The sequence below is a fragment of the Nerophis lumbriciformis genome, linkage group LG01, assembly GCF_033978685.3.
Source record: "Nerophis lumbriciformis linkage group LG01, RoL_Nlum_v2.1, whole genome shotgun sequence".
Classification (NCBI taxonomy): Eukaryota; Metazoa; Chordata; class Actinopteri; order Syngnathiformes; family Syngnathidae; genus Nerophis; species Nerophis lumbriciformis.
This window is the reverse complement of record NC_084548.2, coordinates 47,890,001-47,915,053: the sequence shown is the minus strand read 5'-3', so window position 1 is coordinate 47,915,053 and position 25,053 is coordinate 47,890,001. Positions and strand designations below refer to the sequence as shown.

The following is a 25,053-nucleotide window of genomic DNA, read 5'->3' as shown; positions in this document are numbered from 1 at the left end:
TGAAAGCAAACCATTCAAACCATCTGTTGCGAGTCCCAAACTCTGGAACGATCTCCATCTCCATGTGAGACAGGCCCCTTCTTTGGCTATTTTTAAGACCCTTCTTAAAATCCATTTTTATTCACTGGCTTTTAACCCAGCATGAGATTTTAAACTGTTTTTAGCTTTTAACTTTTTTTTTTTAACTGTTTTTACCTTTTAAACTGTTTTTTATCTAACAAACTGTTCTTAGGGTAATTTATATTTGCTTTTTCAATGTGTATTTTTATTTCTGTTTTAAAAGTTATTTTTTTAGTCTGTCCTTTGCCTCTTTCTTTGTGGTGTACAGCCCTTTGTTTTTCAACTGTGCTTGTTTTTAAAGGGCTTTATAAATAAAGTTGGTATGGTATGGTATGGTATGGTATGGTATGGTATGGTATTTCTCTAAGATCTTTGATAACTGTGGCAGCGGTGATAGTTCTCAAATATCTTTGAGAAATGGTTTGCTTTCAAGGGTAATATAGCTCTAACATGTCAGAGAAATACTTTGGGACACGACCATGAAATACTTGTACACAAGCAGAGTTGTTTTAAAGTCGATTCTCTGAGCACCAGGAACTCAGTGCACTGGACTAATGTGCTCATATTTCCCGGTTCTAGTCAGGATTCTAGCAGCAGCATATGTACTGAGGCTGTGTTTATTACTTACTGCATGTATTAATATTATTATTATTATTATTATTATTGATGTCTGTACATTGGGCTGCAGTGGCAAAGTATGTTCCTATATACAACATGATCATTTATACATTTACAATATTATATGTTTGAATTTTAGGAAGATCATAGACTTAGACTTAGATTTAGACCAACTTTAATGATCCACAAGGGAAATTGTTCAACACAGTAGCTCAGTTACAATGATGGAAAGTGTAAGGATGGAAAGGACAATGCAGGTATAAATAGACTAAAATAGCGATAAAAAATCTAACATATATACGAATATATACATAATATGTGTACAGAATAATATATATACAGATATATTATATTATGTCTATAACATATATACAATATATACCAATGACCATGTACAATATTACAGTATACACAGTATATGTGACATAAAATAGAGTGTAGATCCAGCAGGAAATAGAAAATAGACATTATAAACATTATAAACAAAGAGAAGTAGCTAACATGTCAGGTGTCAGGTAATAGGCAGATGTCATCTATTGCTGTATGGCGAGTGGTTATACAGCTGGATGGAGTGTGGAATGAAGGAGTTTTTGAATCGCACAGTGCGGGAAGGAAGTTGAAGGAGCCTAGCTGTTGGAGTATGAGCTCCGCTGTCCCTTATTTGATTGTCTCTTATATTGGATTTATTAAGGCTTTACTTATGGTCTGTTAATTAAATAATATGAATGAATTATAATAATATCGTTTGCCTATATGTCTACAAGTCCTTAACATTAAAATATATCTCTTTCCCCCCCATGGCGATGGAAGACGGGTCCCGCGTGTGGACATGACGTCACCATTGTTTACTTTTACCGAAGCCACGCCCTCTGTTAGCAACTTGTGGCTAGCCCGGCTACCAACGCAGCCACACGGAGGTTCATTCGCCAGCCACCACCCCGAGTCCAACACTGTCTACGCGTACTCAACCTGGTGAGTTAAAGTTGATTTATCCGCGTACACATAAACCTCTATACAAATGCTGACCTATTCGTCCTATTTACCGCATTATCACAATTGGCATTAGGGAGAAATAGACGATTGTTCCAGTTAGCGGCTAGCTTTTGTTGTCCCATTGCTAGTAGTGCTATACAAGGTTGTTAGTTTGATCACGCATGTTCATATTGCGACTCGTCACGGAGAGAGTCAATATAACATTTGAATAACATCGAATATGCTAACTCCTAGTTCCTCATTTGTTAAAGCCTACATAGCTTGGGGTTCGGGTCCGAGTAGGAACCAGCAATGGCTGCTCTCAGCGGATGTCGAGTCCATTCATTTTGTGTGCAACATATCGCACTGCTATTAATAGTGGCGACACATAACGTGGAATCTCATCAAGCTTATTTAGATTGGAGCTGTGGACATTTGGTTGCCAAACATTGGGTGCTCAGAGTCAAGTCAACTTCCGAAATTTGCTCCCGATTTTTTTTTTTTTTTTTTTTTTGCGAAACTAGACTCAAGCATCGACGAATAAGAATGCCGATCAGAACAATCGCACTTAAGCATGAATCGATTGTCAAAGCAATGCAGACCGTACATTTAAACATTAGTTCTCATTGCAGCAGTGAGAAAGTTGAAGCAACGTGCTATAAGTACACTATCTATTGTTATTGTAATTTCATCGATATGCGTCACACCAGTACGGGTTTAGGATCTAAACTATTCAGCAAAATGCATTAGATACTTTTTTTTTTAATTGCACAATAGTAATGTGCAGAATTTTCAATAATTAAGCCTGTTTCTACAAGCAGAAAGTTGACTCCCGCCCCTAACGTTTTCAGACATGACAACAGGAAACACAGCTCTTTGTCTTTAGAAGTAGTAACTCTGATCCTGAAAGCATGAGCAAAATAATGGAAACCTCGCCTGCAAATGCCGGATATGATTTAGATAGGCTTTCATTTGCAGGAATCACTTCACTTTTTTTTTTACCACCTTTGCAATATACTGCTCTGACACATACATCTCATGCAGGAAATGCACTTTTGTATTGTTTCTTAAGTGCACCAGTACTATATAACGCTAAGGTAACTAAATAATCATATCAGTGAAGATCTTTGGAGTCTGGGGTGCACAAAATATTGGCGTATTCTAATGATTGTTTTCTTTGTATGATTTTTACGCTTTTGAACCTTGAAAATCTCTTTCAGGCATTGCGGCTTGTTTCATGTCAGCTTGTCATCTGCTAACACTATCTGTTTGCTTACTTTATTTACTTTTGTTTATGCTGCTTAGCTTTTGACTCAAGCACTCCCAAGCTGTACACATAAAAGCCTCCTTGTGCATTGTACTACCTGACACGGCCGTTTATCGCACCACCTGGTTAATGGTAAATTGTTCCAGAAGGAAGATATGTTTGCACATAAACACAGACCCAGGGCCCCTGTGTTTACAGTAGCCATGGCAGCACTCAGTTATTCAACAAATAGACCAAGCATGTTCCTCTCCCAGTTCCAGAGGAGACTGTTCTTGACTTTTTGTTGTTTTTACATTATAAACCGGTTGCATTTTTTCCCACTGTGGTGGGTTGCTAAAAGTTTGATCTTTTCAAATTCTAATAAATACAAGTAATGTTTTTCTAGTGAAACATTTATTTTGTGGCCCCTTTTGGAGAGGTGCTCCTTTTTAAGAGCTAATGTAATTCTACTTGTGCACCTAACCCATATTTGTTGAATGATTGAGTGCTAATTGACAAAAACCTGATGTCTCATGCCACCAGTGTAATGCAACAATACAACCTGTTATAGCATTTTTATGTTATAGTTACAAATTGAACAGTAATATTTAAGAAATCAAACGTAGACAAACTACCAAAAAAATGTTGGTCCAACATCTCAATTCCCAGTGAGACATGGTCTGTTTGTGCCATGTTTGCTTTAAACAAGTTGCAGTTCCATACTGCAATGATCTTTGTGTTTGTCACTTGGCACACTGTCAAAATACTGACTTGAAATACATACTGCGCGGCCGTGAAAGGTTTTACTGTTTGTTTGTTTGGAGTTTGTTTGATATCAGTCTCTCCCTTGCGCTTCAAAGGTCACCAAGAGCTTCCTGGCTCAGGTAAAAAATGGACTCTCAAACCACATAGGTATAATATGTCACCTCAATTTGATACAATATTATACCTACATTTGCATGCATTGATTATGAATGATCAATCGCACTCACATTTGACCTGTAATAGGCTTCAAACCCATGACTTTTTACTCACGTATCCCTTACTGGCCTGCACTCACACTGGTCCACGGCATTTGGGCTTCTTGTGTGATGTAATTTCATTGCAAAATGTTGTGTAACTGCCACTTTCCTGATATTGTGGCTTTTTCGAAAGTCATTCTCTTTCTACTGTGCAAGGAGGTGGCTATCGTTAATAACTTATGAGAAGAGCAATTTCATTAATCACATGACATGACTAGTTCGCATTTGCTTGCGCAGAGCAAGCATACAAGGGGCTTTGACTTTGTGGATTATTTCCAATCATTTTGTTTAGTTGTATTATGCACCAGAGTTGGTTATCATTAAAGTTCCCTTATTGTTCCCCACCTACACACAACGGATGGATTCAAGAAACTTTACAATGCGCGAGGCTTGAGAAAATCAGATTCTCATTAAAGGGTTCTCTACAGGCCTTTCACAAGATCTGGCAGCCTTTTCTACTACATATAGACAGACACCTTGCATATTGAAGCTGGAAACCAATGAACTACTGAGCTGATGATTATGTATTACTATGTATTATTTATTTATCTACTATTACCGTTGTTATTTATTACCATTCCCTTCTCTTTTGTTGTTGTATTCATGTTGCTATATTATTTCTCCACTGTAGTATGAATGTGCGTGACTGGGTGAATTGTCTGTGTCAGGGAAGGGTAATTGCCCTCTAATATATCTTGATTTTAAAGATGACCCTTTTTCCACTGTTTAACTTCGGCAAGATTTAATACATCTGAGGGATGATTATTTGTGTGCATTTATATGTTCTTGTATGTCTCTGTACCCATCCTTTGAATGAAAAATTCAATACAAATATTTGACAAAAAGTTCTCAAATTTGACTATATTTTCGCAGTTTTAAAGGGAAATTTTGCCCATCGTTCACAATCATTATCATGGACAATAACACACGTCCTTTTTGGGGGGGGGGTTCAGAGGGCTTATAGATGATAAAAACGCTTTCAAGATGTGGCTAATGGGAGCCACTGTTGTAGCCTTCAGAGCCCTCTAAAACTACTTCAAAACCCTTCATCAACATTTTATATACACACTGCAAGTCTATATATATTGTAGTAATAGACAAGTTCATAACAATATGTAATATGTACAAATGTTACCTTATTTTGGTCATTTTAATCAATATTTTAATATTGATTATAATATATAATAATAATATATTATATAATAATAATAGATCCATCCATTTTCTTTTAATCAATTCCTTCTCTCGCGCATTTATTTCCGTTTCCATAGCAGCGCACATCTGACTTCCGGCGTCTATTGTGTGTTTCTACTTGGGCAAACAAACACGCGAGTGCGTTGTAATCATGGCAGACTTGGTAACAGACAACAAAAACAACTATTTTTAGGATTCACAACCTTATCTTTTGAAGCTGAATATACAAACGGAGGATGAACTGCTGCTTATAGAAGCGAGCACGAAGAAGAAGGTGAAACGTCGGAGCAGACGGAAGCCCAGAGAGTGAGGTTGGTGCGATTTGGTCACGTTGAAAATCTGGAACTTTTGATCCAAGCTATGCCGAATTATTGGAGTCCCCAAATTAACTGGAAACGTCCCTGGCCAGCTTGACCAAACGGACAACTGTCCATTGAGTAAGTCACTACTGTTGTTCATAATACATGCAGCACATCATTGTACAACTACAGTACATACACTGTTAAGCTAGCTGTGTCGAAACAAAACATGAAGTGTGGGCTAATACTTTACAGACACTGTAATATGATTGTTCATGTTTTTCAGTCAGTACAGATTGGTGTCTTATCGCATTGTATTATGCATTAGAAACTCAAAACGCGTTTCGTGCTGACGTAGAAGCTAGCTTATCTCTTGCCGTAGCTTTTACGGCTAATACCGTAGCACGCTGATGTGTTACTACGCTAGAAAAAAAGTTCCTCCATGTTCGCTCTTACAATAACATGTTGCTACAGTTTAGTTATTATACAGGGTACGGAACGTAAATTAATTATTGTTGACGTTTTTTCAATGTATTTTTAAAGTGATTTAGAGGTAGAATTGATGGCTCCCATTAGCTGCACTGTGAGCCACCTAGAACAAGCCGATGTTAGAAAGCGAAAAAAAAAACCTTGTGTCTTCTTGTCTCATAATGATTTTGAATGATAGACAAAATCCCCCCAAAACTGCAGTTCTCCTTTAAATTAGACTCAGTTGTTGTTGAAACGTGTGTGTGTGCGTGTTGCATAAAGTCATAAAATAGTTGAAAACAAGGTGATCAAACAGCGGCGAAAGCTTATCTTCTGCATCAGACATAATGAATGTAGCCAATGAAAATAATGCTTCTTGTCTAGCTGCGTTATTACACCAAAACAGTTATTCCATTGTGTTGTCACGTATGAACGTTAATTTGTTGTAAACGACTCGATCGCAATCCTTTTAAGCCATCCGGATGACATGGGTGGTTCATATATCCTTCTAGATTAGGTTATATTATTCTGCCAGAACATGTTTTATTTCTAGAAATATTTGTTTTAAACAGATTAAGGTGTGGGGCCTAGTATAGTGTATAGTGACTAGAGCATTGTGGGTGTAACTTTATTATTGTGTATCACGGGTTTGATCATGGCTGATGCAGACTTTTTCTCCCCACTTTTATGTTACTTTTTTTTATCTTATTTTCTTGTAAGCGACCCGGCCGTGTAATTTTGGCAGTATAATAATCGTATTGGTTGAATAATAGGTCCCATTTAAAGTTGGAGCATTCACATGAAGCACTATGACGAAATGACAAATCTGCGGACATGAACAAAAGAGGAGTTGACCAAGCTGTCTTTCTGTGATTTGGGACATTCCCCTTCCGATTTGTGTAATTGTAATTTGGTTCACCTTTTGTTAATTTTTTATTTGAAATGTAAAATTGTTTCATGCGATGTAAGTCTGCGTAGTGGGGAGTGGGGGTGGACACAAATGTTAGCAATGCTATTTGAGCTATGGTGGTAACATTACAGTCACATTTCAACAAGCTATCATGCGAGATTAGCCTATTCGCTGAAAAAAAGGTATAAAACCAATACAGTCGCCTTCAAATTTTTTAACTGACTGACAAGTAATTGGCACAGCTCTTTCCATTTATTTCCTATACCGCTCATCCTTAGTTCAGTTTAATTTAAGATGTGTAACAAAGCTGGCTCCAGATTGGTGGTTTCAATCTTCATTTGGGCATCGCTGTGTGGAGTTTGCATGTTCTCTCTGTACATACGTGGGTTTTCTCCTGGTATTGCAGTTCCGTCTCATGTTCCAAAAACCTGATATTAGTTTAATTGGAGATTTTAAATCGCCTATAGGTGTGAATGGCTGTTTGTTTATTGCAATTCGCTGGGAAAGGCTCCGGGTAAAGTAAACAGTGAAAAATGGATGGATCTTTGTGAAATGGTAGGCATATACTCCCGTTAACATTGCATAACAGGGGAGCATTAATAACTGGCGAGTGTGCATTAGTTACAGAATATCACTCGTCTAGGTTTGGACAAAGGAAGTATATTACACTTTAGTATGGATCAGACCGCTCTAGTGTGTCCTATAACAAGCTGTCCTGCGTCACCATGGAGAATGGTGTCTTTATTCCTCGATACCTAACTTTTTCATCCAGCTGTTTTTGCTTCTTGGTAGGTCAGTGAAGTCCAGATGCACGAGTCTGGGTCAGAACCAACGAGCCAAGCCATTCGAGCCGTTAGGACACAGAACGGGAACAATGTTGAAAATGAGAGTCGACTGAGGAGCGGCCAGACTCCTCCATCAGAGTCACCCAGGGTCAGTTTTCCCTGTTGGTTGTATTTTATACAACATTCATTGTTCAGAGGCCCATTTTGCCATTGTTATTGCCTATTGCTGATTTTCTACAAAGCCCAGGTTTTGGGAACACTTTTGTTTCTAAATGTGTATCACACATTAAGTTCCCTGCACATCATTAGTGTGTGAATCACGGCCACTCTCTGTGCAGGTACTCTCTTATTGCCACTTGTATTCATAACAGTCACATAGCATTATACATAGCAATATAATGTACCATAGAGCAGGGCAATTTGACTGGCGACTCGGGAGCCAAATTCGGCCCGGGAATGACACCATATTGGCCTCCAAGGTCATTTCAAAACTTAGGAGACAAACATTTTTGCAGCAAATTCCTAAAAACATAGATTGCTCCTGTTGTAGAGGAACTTGTACCACTGTAAAATACATTGTCAAATCCTTGCATTGACACTGGGGTCCAAACTTGTGATTTACTTAACCGAGGAGTTCCTTAAGGCACCTATTGAAGTCCTCTCCTTTTCTAAAAAAAATGTTTCATAATGTGAACTAAGGTGTTGTTGTAGCTTGTTTACTTCAGATGCAGTCAGTCGTCATTTGTTCAACTTCTTTAGTTATACTAGTAGTGCTCCTTAAGCTCCATTTTAGGTCCACTCTTTTTTTTATCATTTACTTATATTCAAACTGGTGCAAACACGTGTTCAGTTAAAAAACTTGAGAGACTCACATTTTTTTCAGAAGGTCCTTAAAAACAGCAGTGTTCCTGTAACTCTGAAAAAATAAATAAACCAAAATCAAATGTCTACTGGAGAGGACACTAGTTTTCCAGAATGTACAAAATAAGACTAATAGTGAAGGGTTCAGTCCGACTGGAATTGTGGCTCCTAAAACAATTTAGTTGAATATTCCTGCTGTAGAGACTTAGAGATATTTTTGTTGTTGTTTTGCAAGTCGAAGTATCCTTGAGTCCCTCAAAGTATTTTATATTTATTGTTGCCTGCTAGCACAGGATGGGTGCTGGAGTTGAAAGAGAGGGAGAATGCAACCCCTGTTGGGTGGAGGGTTTCATGTTGTGTTGTTGTTGTTTATGCTCACAGCATCAATGTTAAGAAGTCTCATGCAGAAAATTGTGTTGCTTGACAGCCTTTTATTAATTTTTTTTTGTTCCCTTCACAATTTGAAATGGAGATAATCAGGTTTGCCCTGTTTATTTATTATGCTATTTAACTTTTTTTTTGGCCTACTTGTGTGTCTGTTAAAGAAAGTCACGGGTTGTTAATTTAATATTATGGGTGTTTTTTTGGAGATGCTGGTCCTTTGTTGGCTGTGTATTAGTATTACTGTGTTTTTTTTCTGTCAATCATTGTGGAGTTCACAAGACCAGTCTTGCAGGAACTGATCTGTGTTTACACTCTGTTGCTCACTGGTATGACTCTCAACAATAACAACAACACAAGATGTTTGGACTTGCTGGCTGCCATGGTAACGCGGATTAGGCAAAGGCTGTTGTTGTGTTGATGGTGTCCACAGAAAAAACAGAGGGGGCCAACAGGCGGTGTCTGTGAAGTAGACCTGTTTTTGTCACTTTCGTGGCCCCCTTTGCTACATTGAATCGCATAAGAAAGGCCAAACTAGGAGGCAGTCGTGTTATTGTTAGCCCAAAGCCTGTGTGAAATTCTCTGTCAGTTTGTTTACCCGACTCAAAACAGACTCTGCCTCAGAGAGAGATGTTTGTTTGTGGTTCAGACCTTAATTAAAATATGAATCCTGCGTTCTGTTTTTGTAAACAGGCACTGCCTGCTTTTATTCATTATTTAGTCTCTGTGCAATTTTGATTACTTTGTTTATGTTTACTGCAAACACTGCCAGAGCAGTGAGGCTCGACAGGGAGTGGGGGTTGGTAAATTGCTGCCTGCTCAGTAGAGGATGTTGTTTTTGTGGCAGTGGTGGTGGTGGTTGTTGTTGTTGTTGTTTTGATGCTGTGCTAATTCCCTCGAGCCATCTGCTGTTGTTTGCTTCATTTTGAGTTGAATCGACTGCAAAGACCCATCTTACACAAGACGGTGAGTTGCTAAAATGATCAGCTATGCAGTGAAGTCTGTTTGACGGCATAGCATTATTTTGTGTGTGTGTGTGCGTGTGTGTGGTTGTGTGTAAATGTACATGTTTTTTCATACATATGTCAAGCTCTCAGCCCATATGTCAAATCTGGCCTGCCACATTTTATGCAACAGCATGGGTCTTTTAATGTACATTTAGTGCTGCTTAACTTAAATAAAACTGGGTACTGTATATACATAAAACTGCACCTCCCTCAATTTTGTGACTTAATTCCTGCACCATTCCACTAGGGCACTTATGTCAAACTCAAGGCCCGGGGGCCAAGTCTGTGGCCCGCCATGTCATTTTATGTGGTCCGCCCCAATATTTTAAGTGGCCTGCCATATTATTTTATGTTGCCTGCAAAAGGCTGGAAATAATAAAACACTTTCTGTAAATGTATTGTTTTTTTTCGATTTTGCCAGAAAAAAGTACTGCATGCACTTGCATATGTTTTATGCCAGTGTTTCTCATAATGTACTGCACACAATTGCATTTGTTCTATTATGCTTTAATATTATCTGATAATGCAACAAGATGTTGAAAGCATAGGTTATCAAAAATAATTATTTAAATAATTTACTGCTGAGCACCTTGACTTATGTTTTCAAAGCAAGTTATCCATCAATCTGTTAGGTAAAATCCAACAATCATAATAAGTTGCTTGTGCAAATAGTGTAAAAGTATATTCATATATATTCATTGTTACAAACGTCCCTCAAAGAGCCACCATAAATGTGAGGTGGCTTTCAACAAAATGAGTTTAACACCCTTGCACAAGAAGTATGTTTTTTCTTGAAATATTTTAGCCGTTCTCTATAGGCGTTATTGAGTTGAGAGAAAATGGGAGTAGTCCAAATAAACAAATAACAGATGGGAAAGCAAATACATGTTTGTTTTAAAGAAGACAAACCGGTACAGCTTCCCTGCATTGAGACGCTATAACAGGGGTAGGGAACCTATGGCTCTCGAGCCAGATGTGGCTCTTTTGATTACTGCATCTGGCTCTCAGATAAATCTTCGTTGATATTGCTTAACACGATAAGTAATGAATAATTCCAATTGTAATCATAGTGTTAAAAATAACGTTCAAAATATAAAACATTCTCATGCATTTTAATCAATCCATCTGTTTTCTACCGCACCTGTTCAAGAAGTCGCATTAATGGTAACAAGTATTGTATTTATTTTTGGTTAGCTTCAGAATAACAATGTAATTAAAAATAATAAGGGACTTATTATACTCTAAATATGTTGGTCTTACTTAAATTTAGTTGTATTCAGTATTAAAAAAGATTATATGGCTCTAACGGAAATACATTTTTAAATATTTGGCTTTCATGGCACTTTCACCCAAAAAGGTTCCCGACCCCTGCGCTATAATATCTGTGTTTACGTCTTCCAATTTACATCGGCAATTTGAGACCAAGGGCCAAGATAAGCTGCTGTAAATGTGCATTTGTTAACAGTGAAAGACATGGAAGTCAAACACAATGAATACTGTATATGTGCTAAACATTAACCAAACGAGTCTGTTATATGCCGTCTATTATTCTTATAGCCAGACCTACGGCAACAGTTGTAGCCGAAACCGTCAGGTACGGAAGCAAACAACAGGTCTGGCTATAAGAATAACGAATTGCATATTTTTTTTGAAGACCTAATGAATCTCTTTGGATTAAGTCTGTTATATTATGTCTTGAAATCAAGATTGTCTGATCATGTTAGTATCTGCATATTTTGTAAACAAAAACAAAAGAAACTGAATGCTAATGTTAGCAGTAGCATTAAAGTTGGACAGGCTTGTCCACCAATATTGCAGACACTTAAAATAGGTGATTAGTTACTAAAGACAGTTATTTACCTCATAAAATAACATATCATTGATATTTTTGAAGCACATTTGTTCCTTTAACAATACATTGTCCAGCACATGTTTTATTTGCTGTTCCTTTTAACGTTTGTAAAGCGTGCTCAGACACGTGGGACTCCTCACCATGGACCAACAAGGACATTCTTATCAAGTGCTTTCGTAAAATGTTTACTCATCCGTTTCATCTTGTTTTTTTTTTCTCTGTCAATGTTTTCAACACTGAGTGACACCACACCCGTTTTCCTTTGTGTGTTTGTGTGAGCGTTAAAGAGTTCACAAAAACACCCACTGGAACGCAATGAAAACTTCCATTTCCTCTCTAAGTTTTCCACATTATGTTGATAGATTTGAATGTGAGATATATGCTAACTTGTTCTAATACAATGTTGCGTTTGTCTCAGGTCCCGGCATTGTCATCAATGATGACCCCGCCAGCAGAGGCTCCTCAGCAGCTGCAGCAGACGCCGCAGCAGCAGGTTCTCAGTCCTCAACAGATCCAAGCCCTGTTCCAGCAGCAGAAGGCCCTCATGTTACACCAGGTACCGTATCATGGATTAGGCTTGTCTGTCTTCACTTAGCACAATTTCTTTGTTTCCTCTAACTCTCGAACAACTTGTCTGCAGCAGCAAATCCAGGAGGTCTTCAAGAACCAGCAAGAACAGCTAAATATGCAGCTTCTCCAACAGAAGAATGCTGGCATAGTTAGCCAGGAGGTAAGCTTACATATTAGTATTTATGTTGCACCACTACCTTCACACTGACATTTTCATTATGTGTGTAAATGGACTAGGGATGTGCCAATCGATCGGCCCCCGCTCATTATTGGCCAGTTTTTGGGAAAAAGTATGTAATCGCCATTGCTGATTACTGCATTTTAATGCTGATCCCCTCTGGCTGACACTATCTATTTTTCGTTCCCCGGCTGACAAGCAGCTAGTAGCTAACTATGTGTTTCCATAGACAGTGTGGACCCGCTGCTCTAAGCTAATAATAATCAACTCCATTAGGGCAAATAAACTGCATTTCTTTGTATCTTAAGTATCATTATCTGGTATCATTATCACTGGAGGACTAAGCTAAACATGTTACACACTGAGAGGAAGCCAAGAGCAGGCATGCTAATAGCTAAGCTAACCTCTAAGTTAGATTTACACAACACAATTTTAAAAAGTTTAGATGGAACTGCATTGCAGCAGAAAGTAATTTGATTTTAACAGTAAAGTAGATTAATAAGAGTTTATAGAGAGAATCGTATAATTGTTAGTGCATCAGCATTGTCACTGTGAGTACATGACATGTAAGCGGAGGGCAGATATATCCATAAATTGGTGGTGGGGTAGTATCAGTATATGATCTTTGATTGATTGATTGATTGAGACTTTTATTAGTAGGTTGCACAGTGAAGTACATATTCTGTACAATTGACCACTAAATGGTAACACCCGAATAAGTTTTTCAACTTGTTTAAGTCGGGGTCCACTTAAATTGATTCATGATCAATACAAGAATGATTAGTTCGATACTTTTATTTTATCAAAATCTTTGTTTTTTGTCGGTTATGTTATTATTTAAAAAATTAGGGAATAATTACGTGCACACAGTAGGACTTTGAGGGCAAAAACCAAATGATTTAAATGAGAAATATATAGTAGTTTTTGATTTTGTTTAGTTATTGTGTAGTATTGACTTTGTTTTTCTCAAACAATTCTATATAATATAATCGAATAAGGAACTACAATAGTTTAGATATTGGGTTGCTATTGTTAAACTGTCAATAGCACTCCCCATAAATAAATTGAACAATTGACATATAATATATGTGATATTGGTATCAGCCGATGTGACTCATGGATGATCGACAGCATAAAACCTTGATCAGAACATCCTTACCTAGGACACTTTTCCTTAATTGTACAATATGCATGTGAAGTTGTAGACCAAGATTTTGGCAGTGACGCCAACTTAATTTTGTTGTGTTCCTAATACATCAATCAAAGTTTATTTGTATAGCCTTTAATCGCGAATGCCTCAAAGGACTTCACAAACCACGACAGCCCCGGATCTGAACCCACATCCGGGCAAGAAAAAACTCAACCCAATGGGACAGTATGAAACCTTAGGAGGGACCACAAATAAGGGGTGCCGGTATCGAGCAGGACCGATAATCCATTTTCTTAGCGTTAAGATGCCAAAATTTGCTGGACATCCATTGTTTGATTTCATTGAGACACACCTCCAGATGACTACAATCTGGCAGGTTGGTCAGCTTTAGGGGCATATAAAGTTGGGTGTCATCAGCATAACAGTGAAAGCTAACACCGTATTTGCGTATGATGTCGCCTCACGGCAGAAGACTGCAGAGTCTAGAACCGAACCCTGTGGATCTCCGCACATTACCTTGACATACTCCGAGGTCATGTTGTTATGAGAGACGCACTGCATCTATCAGTAATATAGGACTTAAGTCTAAGTCTGACATACCAATACGTGTTTGGATATGTTCTAATAGAATGTTATGATTGACGGTATCGAAAGCAGCGCTAAGATCAAGTAGCAGCAACATGGATGACGCAACAGCATCCATCGTTAGCAATAGATCATTAGTCATTTTTGTGAGGGCTGTCTCCCTAGAGTGATTTGCCCTGAAACCGGACTTAAAAGTTTCACAGAGATTGTTAGATACTTAATATTTATTTAGCTGCTGTGCAACTATTTTTTTTCAAGGACTTTTGAGATAAACGGGAGGTGTGACTCTGGCCAGTAGTTTAGCAGGAAGTCAGGATCAAGGTTAGGTCTTTTGAGCAGAGGATGAATAACCACTGTTTTGAATGCTAGGGGAGCAGTACCAGAGGAAAGTGATAAGTTAAAAATATATAGCACTGATGGTCCTAATATTACAAACAGCTCCTTGATAAGTTTCCCAAGAAGTAGGTCAAGTAAATATGTTTGTTTTGTCCTACTTACGAGTCGCAAAAGTTCCTCCGATGTTTTTTCTTCAACATGAGAAAGATTATTTTGGAGAGCATTTGCTATAGTACATACATTCGCATCCTGTTGGAGCTTGGTCGTGTTATCTTTAATCTCCTTTCTAATGAGCTAATATATTCGATGTGCGAAATATTTCTAACTCCTCATTAAAATAATTTTTAAACAATATTTCGAAGCCAGTATTTCCATGAGAGCAATGTTGTAAAGCGCTTTGAGACATTCATTTATGCATTCATGTTGAGCTAGTTGCCTGCTGCTGCTTCCAGTTTAGTGTACTGTATTGCACACTCTATTGTTCAAATATTATATATTTGTTTTAGTGCTGTCAAATTAATAGATGAATCACAAGTTTTCATTTGAATTAACCACAAGGAATTTTTATTCTACAAACCCCGTTTCCATATGAGTTGGGAAATTGTGTTAGATGTAAATATAAATAGAATACAATGATTTGCAAATCCTTTTCAACCCATATTCAGTTGAATATGCTACAAAGACAACATATTTGATGTTCAAACTGATAAACTTTTTTTTTTTTTGCAAATAATCATTAACTCTAGAATTTGATGCCAGCAACACGTGACAAAGAAGTTGGGAAAGGTGGCAATAAATACTGATAAAGTTGAGGAATGCTCGTCAAACACTTTTTTGGAACATCCCACAGGTGAACAGGCAAATTGGGAACAGGTGGGTGCCATGATTGGGTATAAAAGTAGATTTCATGAAATGCTCAGTCATTCACAAACAAGGATGGGGCGAGGGTCACCACTTTGTCAACAAATGCGTGAGCAAATTGTTGAACAGTTTAAGAAAAACCTTTCTCAACCAGCTATTGCAAGGAAATTAGGGATTTCACCATCTACGGTCCGTAATATCATCAAAGGGTTCAGAAAATCTGGAGAAATCACTGCACGTAAACAGCTAAGCCCGTGACCTTCGATCCCTCAGGCTGTACTGCATCAACAAGCGACATCAGTGTGTAAAGGATATCACCACAAGGGCTCAGGAACACTTCAGAAACCCACTGTCAGTAACTACAGTTGGTCGCTACATCTGTAAGTGCAAGTTTAAAACTCTCCTATGCAAAGCGAAAACCGTTTATCGACAACACCCAGAAACGCCGTCGGCTTTGCTGGGCCTGAGCTCATCTAAGATGGACTGATACAAAGTGGAAAAGTGTTCTGTGGTCTGACGAGTCCACATTTCAAATTGTTTTTGGAAACTGTGGATGTCGTGTCCTCCGGACCAAAGAGGAAAAGAACCGTCCGGATTGTTATAGGTGCAAAGCTGAAAAGCATCTGTGATGGTATGGGGGTGTATTAGTGCCCAAGACATGGGTAACTTACACATCTGTAAAGGCACCATTAATGCTGAAAGGTACATACAGGTTTTGGAGCAACATATGTTGCCATCCAAGCAACGTTACCATGGACGCCCCTGCTTATTTCAGCAAGACAATGCCAAGCCACGTGTTACATCAACGTGGCTTCATAGTAAAAGAGTGCGGGTACTAGACTGGCCTGCCTGTAGTCCAGACCTGTCTCCCATTGAAAATGTGTGGCGCATTATGAAGCCTAAAATACCACAACGGAGACCCCCGGACTGTTGAACAACTTAAGCTGTACATCAAGCAAGAATGGTAAAGAATTCCACCTGAGAAGCTTAAAAAATGTGTCTCCTCAGTTCCCAAACGTTTACTGAGTGTTGTTAAAAGGAAAGGCCATGTAACACAGTGGTGAACATGCCCTTTCCCAACTACTTTGGCACGTGTTGCAGCCATGAAATTCTAAGTTAATTATTATTTGCAAAAAAAAAAAAAAGTTTATGAGTTTGAACATCAAATATCTTGTCTTTGTAGTGCATTCAATTGAATATGGATTGAAAAGGATTTGCAAATCATTGTATTCCCTTTATATTTACATCTAACACAATTTCCCAACTCATATGGAAACGGGGTTTGTACATTCATCATGTTTTATTTTGCATGTGCAAAGAGACTCAAAAACGTTTTTCTGAACAAACATATATTGTTACTCCTTTTGTGTTAATAGTTTGCTACTTTAAGATGGAAGTACTTCTGTGAAAAGTAAACACCTTCCTGCAAAGTGTGCATGATACGTTGTCGATCCACTGTACTTAATTCTCCCATCAGGTTTAGCGTTTTTCATGTTGACTTGTTTGGTTCTGCAGCCTGTCATGACTACATTATCTGCCTATTTGTACATGCACAACGCTAACATTACTTTGACAAACTGCCCGAAATGCATTGCCAGAGATGTTTTAGGGGTTTTGAGTCTTTCTGCGCTGCAAATGGCTTAATTTTGGTTTTAAAAAAATGTAACGAATTAATGATGATAGATTATTTTGCATTAAATGGTTATATTTGATTGTCCTGATAAAAAATAAAAGAAAACATGACATAAAGTTCTTAAAAAGACCCAAAGTTTCTCTCTAACTGGCATTAATGCCCTCAGGATTGTTTTTGAACCTTCTTGAAACGGAAGCCGATTTGGGTGACGCTTAGCTCCTTCTGAAAGTCGCATCATTCACCTGCAAGTCAACATGCACTTACCGGCGCTTCATAGCTCCAAGAGGCACTTGGCAGCAGGTGTGGGCGTGTGGATGCAGGAAATGTTTAGTTTCTTTCCAAAAGTGCTTGTCGTCATCAAGGGAATGCCTTGCACGAGTGGGCTTTGTATGCAAACAATTAAGGAAATGTTTTTGACCACATTAGTTCTTGTGTGAGTGAGTACAGTAAAACCACACAGAAAAAATGGCATCATATTTCCTCGTTAAAATGTATCTTGAAAAGATAATTCCAGTGCCAAGCAACTCTTCCCATAAATCTCATTAATCACAGTTTGTCAACCTTTAACTGGTGCTCTGCCAATTTGTCCCAGCTGACAGCACAGCAGATCGCCATCCAGCAGCAGCTCCTTCAAGTGCAGCAACAACATCTGCTCAACCTGCAGAGGCAGGGCCTGCTCTCTGTGCTCCCCACCAGCGCCGCTGCCGGTATGTTTTCAATTCTGTTGGTTGCTTGGAAGTGTGTAAGATCAGCCTTACAGGTTTGAAGACTCTTGCTGAGTGCTGTATTGTTTCAGGCTGCGAGAACGGCAGCAGTGCGTCCACGGGCGGTGACACCAGAGAGTCGTCCAATCAACAGTCCACGACTAACGGCCATCACACTCTCCTGAAGAGGAAGGAAAGGTGCTTTCCTGTCCAAACTGAAATCTTCATGCATCCTGCTCTGCAATGGAGCCTTACTTTCTAGCGTTTTTCTTGCGCTGACATTGCTCGCATGTTACCATTTGTTTCAGTGGCTCACTGGATGAAAACGCACAGAGTAGCCATCCTCTCTACGGGAACGGCATGTGCAAATGGCCCGGCTGCGAGACCGTCTTTGGAGACTTTCAGGCATTTCTCAAGTGAGTAACGGAAGGTCTTTGTTACGCTGATTTAATATATGCGTGCCTCTAATAAGATGCATCATTTTTTTGCCGAATTATGGATCTCAAAAGGCGCATATTTATTTTTACTGAGTTTTCTTTAAAACATAACTAGCATTTAATTGTAATTATCTTCATAGCCAAACAGGATATAAAATTTGTGAAGTTTTTGAAGGTTGCAAAAACATTTGGATTTTGAATATGTTTTTAAATAAAAATTTTCAATAGAATTTAGTCCCAAGCAAAAATATCAAACGTGTAATATTTTTTTAAATGTTGACCCTTTTGAAGGCCTTTTTGATCAGGTATGTCACAGGTTTAAATTAGTGAAATAATTGTTATGCAAATGAATTGAAAACCATGACATCATTTGACTACTAGTCCGAGTCCATGGTTCTCGCCCGGAAAAGGGTGGAGTGCCATCTGCGGGTTGCGGAGGAGACCCTGCCCCAAGTGGAGGAGTTCAAGTACCTCGGAGTCTTGTTCACGAGTGAGGGAAGAGTGGATCGTGAGATCGGCAGGCGGATCGGTGCGGCGCCTTCAGTAATGCAGACGCTGTATCGATCCGTTGTGGTGAAGAAGGAGCTGAGCCGGAAGGCAAAGCTCTCAATTTACCGGTCGATTTACGTTCTCATCCTCACCTATGGTCATGAGCTTTGGGTTATGACCGAAAGGACAAGATCACGGGTACAAGCGGCCGAAATGAGTTTCCTCCGACTGGTGGCGGGGCTCTCGCTTAAAGATAGGGTGAGAAGCTCTGCCATCCGGGAAGAGCTCAAAGTAAAGCCGCTGCTCCTCCACATCGAGAGGAGCCAGATGAGGTGGTTCAGGCATCTGGTCAGGAAGCCACCCGAACGCCTCCCTAGGGAGGTGTTTAGGGCACGTAGGAGGCCACGGGGAATGACACGTTGGGGAGACTATGTCTATCGGCTGGCCTGGGAACGCCTCAGGATCCCCTGGGAAGAGCTGGACGAAGTGGCTGGGGAGAGGGAAGTCTGGGCTTCCCTGCTTAGGCTGCTGTCCCCGCGATCTGACCTCGGATAAGCGGAATAAGATGGATGGATGGATGGATGGACATCATTTGATCAAAAGGCCTTAAAAGGGTTCAAATAAAAAAATAAAAAACCTTACATTTGTTTTTGTTGATTAGGGATGTTCGCAAAAAAATTTTTTTATCCAAAAACATATTTATGCCGTTATAAAAATAAAGGACATTTATGTCCTGTTTAGCTTTGGAGTAGTGTCTAATAACTTTAAAACAATTTAAACTTTTACATACTGTAACAAAATTAAAACACAATAAAAACAATGAAAAACTAAAATTGCACAGTAAACAATTGCACTATGTATAAATACTAAAACAAAAATTATACTTTAACCGCAACATTGCACACTGAGCAAAAGTTTTACACACAAAGAAAGAAAGAAAAAAATGTGCCGAAAGAACAAAAAAGTGAGCCTTCGTTCCCTGAAGGCTAAACATATACAGTATATTGTTGATGGTATGGTTATGTACACATTTATCACAAATTTATCCCATTTCGGCGGTTACTTACAAACTTTTCTGTCCAGATATCTGCAGTCAAATAGGGAGATGTCATATCAACAAAGGGCACACAAAAACGTGAGAAAATTGCGGAAAAGGCTAAACACACATGTGGATCGATAATTAAGTTGATCCTGAATACCACAATTAATACTAAGTTTTATAAAACAAAACATGCAAAACAAAACAGAGATCATGACTTGATAGAAAGGACCAAAAAGGAAAATCATAATTTTTCCTACATTGAACTTATTTGAGCTGTGTATACAGATTGAAAATATGTTTTATCTGCATTAAAACGTGTTTGCTTCCTTTACAAATGTTTTGTTTTGTTCGTCTGCAGGCATTTGAACAGTGAGCACACACTTGATGACAAGAGCACTGCGCAGTGTCGCGTGCAAATGCAAGTTGTTCAGCAGCTGGAACTACAGGTTTGTTTCAATGTTTATATTCAAATGTTTTTCCAAATCCATAAATGTGAGCGTAGGTGAGTTAGTTACTCACCAGTGGCTGTCAGCTGAGGGGAAATGTCAGCCATGTTTTTTTCACACCAGCCCTGGAACTCAAAGTGACATCTTTAGACAAGTTACACTTGTGCTTGTGCCAGAAAGTAACCAAATGTGTGTTTGCAACTTTGCGTACATCAGACAGTCAACTCAACACTTTTCTTATTTGCTCTGAATGCAGCTAAAGAAGGACAAAGAGCGACTCCAAGCAATGATGGCTCACCTAAAGTCATCCGAGCCCAAAACTGCAGCTCAGCCCGTAAGTTTCTGTCACTTATCATATTTTAGTTTTTTGGTATGTTCCTGACTTCATTTTTTTCTGTTTCTCAGGTGAATCTGGTGCCAAATGTGTCCTTCTCCCAGACGACGCTGTCCAAAGGCCCCCCTATGACCGTGTCCCAAAGCGCCACGGCACCATCCACACCCCTGATGCCACTGTCCGACTCCCCCTCGGTCCTGACTCCCAATAGCGTCTTCACCGGGACGCCTGTACGCAGGCGGTACAGTCGCTCCGTCAGCCAAGGTGAGTGGGAAAATCTGCAGGCTTACACAAGAAGTTTTTGTGTTTGTGAAGCTGCTGCACTGTTGTCTCTCCACAGATATTGTTGATAATAAGGAGTTTTACCTGAGCACAGAGGTCAGACCTCCATTTACGTATGCGTCTCTCATACGACAGGTAAAGGCTACGTTTCACACTCAAACACAAATGCTGGACTGCAATAATTCTCATTTGTATATTATTATTATCATTTTATTGTGTTTTTTTGTCTCTTTCAGGCAATATATGAATCACCTCGTAACCAGCTGACTTTGAATGAAATCTACAACTGGTTCACAAGAAACTTTGCCTATTTCAGACGCAACGCAGCAACGTGGAAGGTACTGACGTAAAAAGGAGCTTACATGGTTCTGTGACGGAGCTCTAAACTCAAAACACTTGTATCTCAAATCAGCGTGCCCCATTGAAATTAATTGAAATCAATTTAAATTGTGCTTGCCCCCTCCCCAAAACACCACATGCATTTTAAAAATAAATACTATGTTTTGGACAAGAAATAATGTATATAAATGGTACAATAGAATGTACTACTGACAACTACAGTAGTTTTATGAAGTATGTAATAATAATGTACAGTATTTACCTTCTACAATATCTCCTTTGAGCTGTTTTTCTGTCAAGCATACCATCAGCAGCTTGTCCAGATTTTCACAGATTAATGCCCATCGTTTAGATATTATTTTACCATACTTGACTGGAGTTGGACTCATTCAGCTTCAGTATGGCTCAGATTACCAGTGGTACACTTGAATTGCTTTGGCTAGTTGAAACGCTCGGTCATGTTTTAGATGATTTATTGTTTTAATTCAATGAATATCATCCGATTCTTCTTCTCAGCACTGTCCTTTGAAACATAACATTTAGCTGAAAGGCAGCTCTTATCTCAAAACACTCTTAAGTTGAGTTACAACTGTATTTGGTTGCAGTTAGATTTGATGTCCATTATGTGTGCTTGAAATTTTTTATGGAATTGTCCAGAACGCTGTGAGACACAACCTGAGCCTCCATAAGTGCTTTGTCCGCCTGGAGAATGTGAAGGGAGCCGTGTGGACGGTCGACGAGATCGAGTTCCACAGAAGAAGGCCCCAGAAGGCTGCCGTTAATGGGTGAGTTGACTAATGCCTTGTTGACGCCACACCATCATCCTCCAACCTGACGTTCCATTTGAATGCTTTTTGGAGAGCCGGCGTTTACCGCCCGACAGTCATTTCCCGCCGAGCCCTAACTCTCTCTTTTTGTGTCTTTTTGTAATTACAGATCTCTAATGAAAAACCGGCAGAGTTTAGCTGGGTCCATGTCTCAGGTAAAGCAGAATCAAATAGGAAAGCATTTCTTATACATTATTTCAGGATTTCCTAAAATATTTGGCCTTGGGGGCCTACCTTTCCACTACAGACGGGCCCAGGGCCCACTCAAATTTTTAACACTGAATTAGTAATCTTACTCTTGATTTTAATCATATTCAATAATTATATCCAACCTACTTACAGTTCAACATGACAGAACTTGTCAAATTATATGAAACCAAGTAACAATAATCACAAATATTTTTATTAAGGTTTAGGTCAGGCTGATTAAATAAATAAATAAATGGGTTGTACTTGTATAGCGCTTTTCTACCTTCAAGGTACTCAAAGCGCTTTGACACTACTTCCACATTTACCCATTCACACACTGATGGAGGGAGCTGCCATGCAAGGCGCTAACCAGCAGCCATCAGGAGCAAGGGTGAAGTGTCTTGCTCAGGACACAACGGACATGACGAGGTTGGTACTAGGTGAGGATTGAACCAGGGACCCTCGGGTCGCGCACGGCCACTCTCCTACTGCGCCACGCCGTAAAATAAAATAAAATAAAAATAAATACTAATCAAATTAACTGCAAAAGAAAGGACTCATAACAACTGAATGAAAAATTAGTGTACCGGTACGTACAATTAATACAATACAAAATTAAGTTAATTCTAACTAAATGAACAATAAAAAATAATAATAAATGTGTTTTTGTTATTTTTATTTAAGTGCAAATTAAAATACAACTTCACCACTTTTGCCATAATTTTTGCGATTAAGAAATGTCTCTGACTTCATCTCCAGACTTGTTTGTTAAAGATTGTTATTACAACGACAAGTGGTGCAAAAGTGTATTACAACTGAGTTTTGCTGCTGCCTGGACGTACCACAGCTGAGAAACAGATATTTTTGGCGGCCCTCTAGGGGGCGCTCGCGGCCCAACAATGGTTAATAAACACAGCATTACATTACAATACATTAAATGTACCTCAAATCCAATATGCTTTAACCTTCTGGGAACATTTGAATGCCCTATAAAGCCAAATATATCATTTTTGCATTGTTTGCTATTTCTTTTCAATAAACTACAGTCCTAAACAAAACATATACCTTTTTAAGTTTGACCCTTTTGAAGGGCTTTTGATCAGATAATGTCAGAAGTTTAAATTGGTAAAATCACTTATGTTGTTCAAATTTATGGCACTACTTATACTGCAGGCATTCCGAGATGCAGGGACAACCTCTCTAAGAGAAGTGTTTAATTGTTACATGAAGCCATACTCTCCTTTATGCCGGTGTCGGAGTGGGGACTATTTCGAAGAACGAAGCCAGGCTAAGCTAGCCTGCGTGTAAGACTTTAGATTTAGACAAATTTTATTGATCCACAAGGGAAATTGTACCGCACAGTAGTAGCTCAGTTACAAAGGATGGAAAGAATAATGCACACAAGGGCACAAAAAGAGGGCGAAAAACAAAAGGTATAAAGTAGACTAAAAATGTACCATAGTAGCAATGTAAAATATAACATATATGTAATATTTACATATTATATATACAGTATATACTGTATATATTATTATATTATATTGTATTTTTACATAATATATACAAATATAACAAATCCCAATTACCATGTACAATATTACAGTATATGTAACAGCTGTAGCAAAAAAAAAAGGCTTCTTAAAATAGAGAGTAGATCCAGCAGAAAATATACATTATACACAAAGAGAGGTAGCTAACATAGAGCGGTCAGGTAATAGACAGATATCATCTATTGCTGTATGGCGAGTGATTATACAGCTGGATGGAGTGCGGAATGAAGGAGTTCTTGAATCGAGCACTGTGGGAACGAAGCTCGATTGTTGGAGTATTTTATTTATTTTATTTATTTAAATTTTTTTTTTTTTTTTTTTTTTTTGTCCTGTCCAGCTTCTCAGGCAAATCATATAGTTGATGTAGATGCCCATATCGGCTGTTCAGATTTACTTTACAAAAGAGAAGTGTAGGATACTTCTCTTGTTGCCTTATTTGTATTTGACTTTATTAAATGTATTTATATTATCATTTGGTGCAGCCGGCCCGTAGCAGGAGGGGATAGAAAGAGAAAAAAAAGAAGACAAAGGGGGAAATTGTGGGGACAAGAGGGGGATTAGACAGAGAGACAAAAACAACATCAGCAAACACAACAACAACAATAGAGCAACATCAGCAAATACAACATGTACAAATATGATGGTAAAAGTGATAGCAAATAAGCAGTTAGCGAAAATAAAAAATAATACAGAAATGACAATGAGCATTATTACACTACAAATTGAGTGATTAGGAAGTGATTATACAGCTGGATGGAGTGCGGAATGAAGGAGTTCTTGAATCGAGCACTGTGGGAACGAAGCTGAATAAGCCTGTTGGAGTATGAGCTCCGCTGTCCCTCAATTGGGTGGGCAGGATTGTCCATGATGGCGAGCAGTTTGTCCAGTGTCCTCCTGTCCCTCACTGACACAAACGCCTCCAACTGCGTGCCAGTAGTTTGGCCGGCTTTCCGGATCAGTTTGTCAATCCGGTTTAAGTCCCTTTTGCTGGGACTGCTCCCCCAACAAACCACTGCAAAGTACAGGGCACTGGTCACAACAGACTGAAAAAAGATCTCCAACAGCTTGCTGCACACATTAAAGGACCTAAGCTTCCTCAGGAAAAAGAGTCTGCTCATGCCCTTCTTGTAAACAGCTTTGCTGTTGTCCTTCCAGTCCAGTCTGCTGTTCAAGTGGACTCCCAGGTACTTGTACTGCCCCACCACTGCCACCTCCCGGCCCTGGATCTTGATGGGCTCCACAGGGTTCATTCTCTTCTTGAAGTCGATGACCAGCTCCTTGGTCTTGTCCACATTAAGGAGGAGATGGTGTGCCTGAGACCACTCCACAAAGTTAGCGATCAGTGTCCTGTAGTCCAATTCCTGTCCCTCCCTGATACACCCGACAACAGCAGAGTCATCAGAGTATTTCTGCAGGTGGTAGGACC

General features: G+C 39.0%; 1 protein-coding gene across 2 annotated transcripts in view; it reads left to right on the top strand.

The window, feature by feature from the left end:
• Window positions 1-1,526: 1,526 nt before the first annotated feature.
• Window positions 1,527-25,053, top strand: part of LOC133622332 (forkhead box protein P1-like) — a 28,496-nt gene continuing 4,969 nt past the window's right edge. The window contains exons 1-14 of one of the 2 annotated variants that reach the window (XM_061984967.1): window positions 1,527-1,650; window positions 7,582-7,722; window positions 12,094-12,231; window positions 12,319-12,405; window positions 17,581-17,695; window positions 17,785-17,890; window positions 18,001-18,108; window positions 20,019-20,106; window positions 20,363-20,440; window positions 20,512-20,704; window positions 20,781-20,857; window positions 20,959-21,060; window positions 21,719-21,846; window positions 21,998-22,043. In XM_061984967.1, the coding sequence (XP_061840951.1) occupies window positions 7,597-7,722; window positions 12,094-12,231; window positions 12,319-12,405; window positions 17,581-17,695; window positions 17,785-17,890; window positions 18,001-18,108; window positions 20,019-20,106; window positions 20,363-20,440; window positions 20,512-20,704; window positions 20,781-20,857; window positions 20,959-21,060; window positions 21,719-21,846; window positions 21,998-22,043 (1,392 nt within the window). In that variant the 5' untranslated portion in view covers window positions 1,527-1,650; window positions 7,582-7,596. Of the gene's footprint in view, window positions 1,651-7,581; window positions 7,723-12,093; window positions 12,232-12,315; window positions 12,406-17,580; window positions 17,696-17,784; window positions 17,891-18,000; window positions 18,109-20,018; window positions 20,107-20,362; window positions 20,441-20,511; window positions 20,705-20,780; window positions 20,858-20,958; window positions 21,061-21,718; window positions 21,847-21,997; window positions 22,044-25,053 lie in introns of both variants that reach the window. The other variant, XM_061984957.1, reaches the window with a different exon arrangement.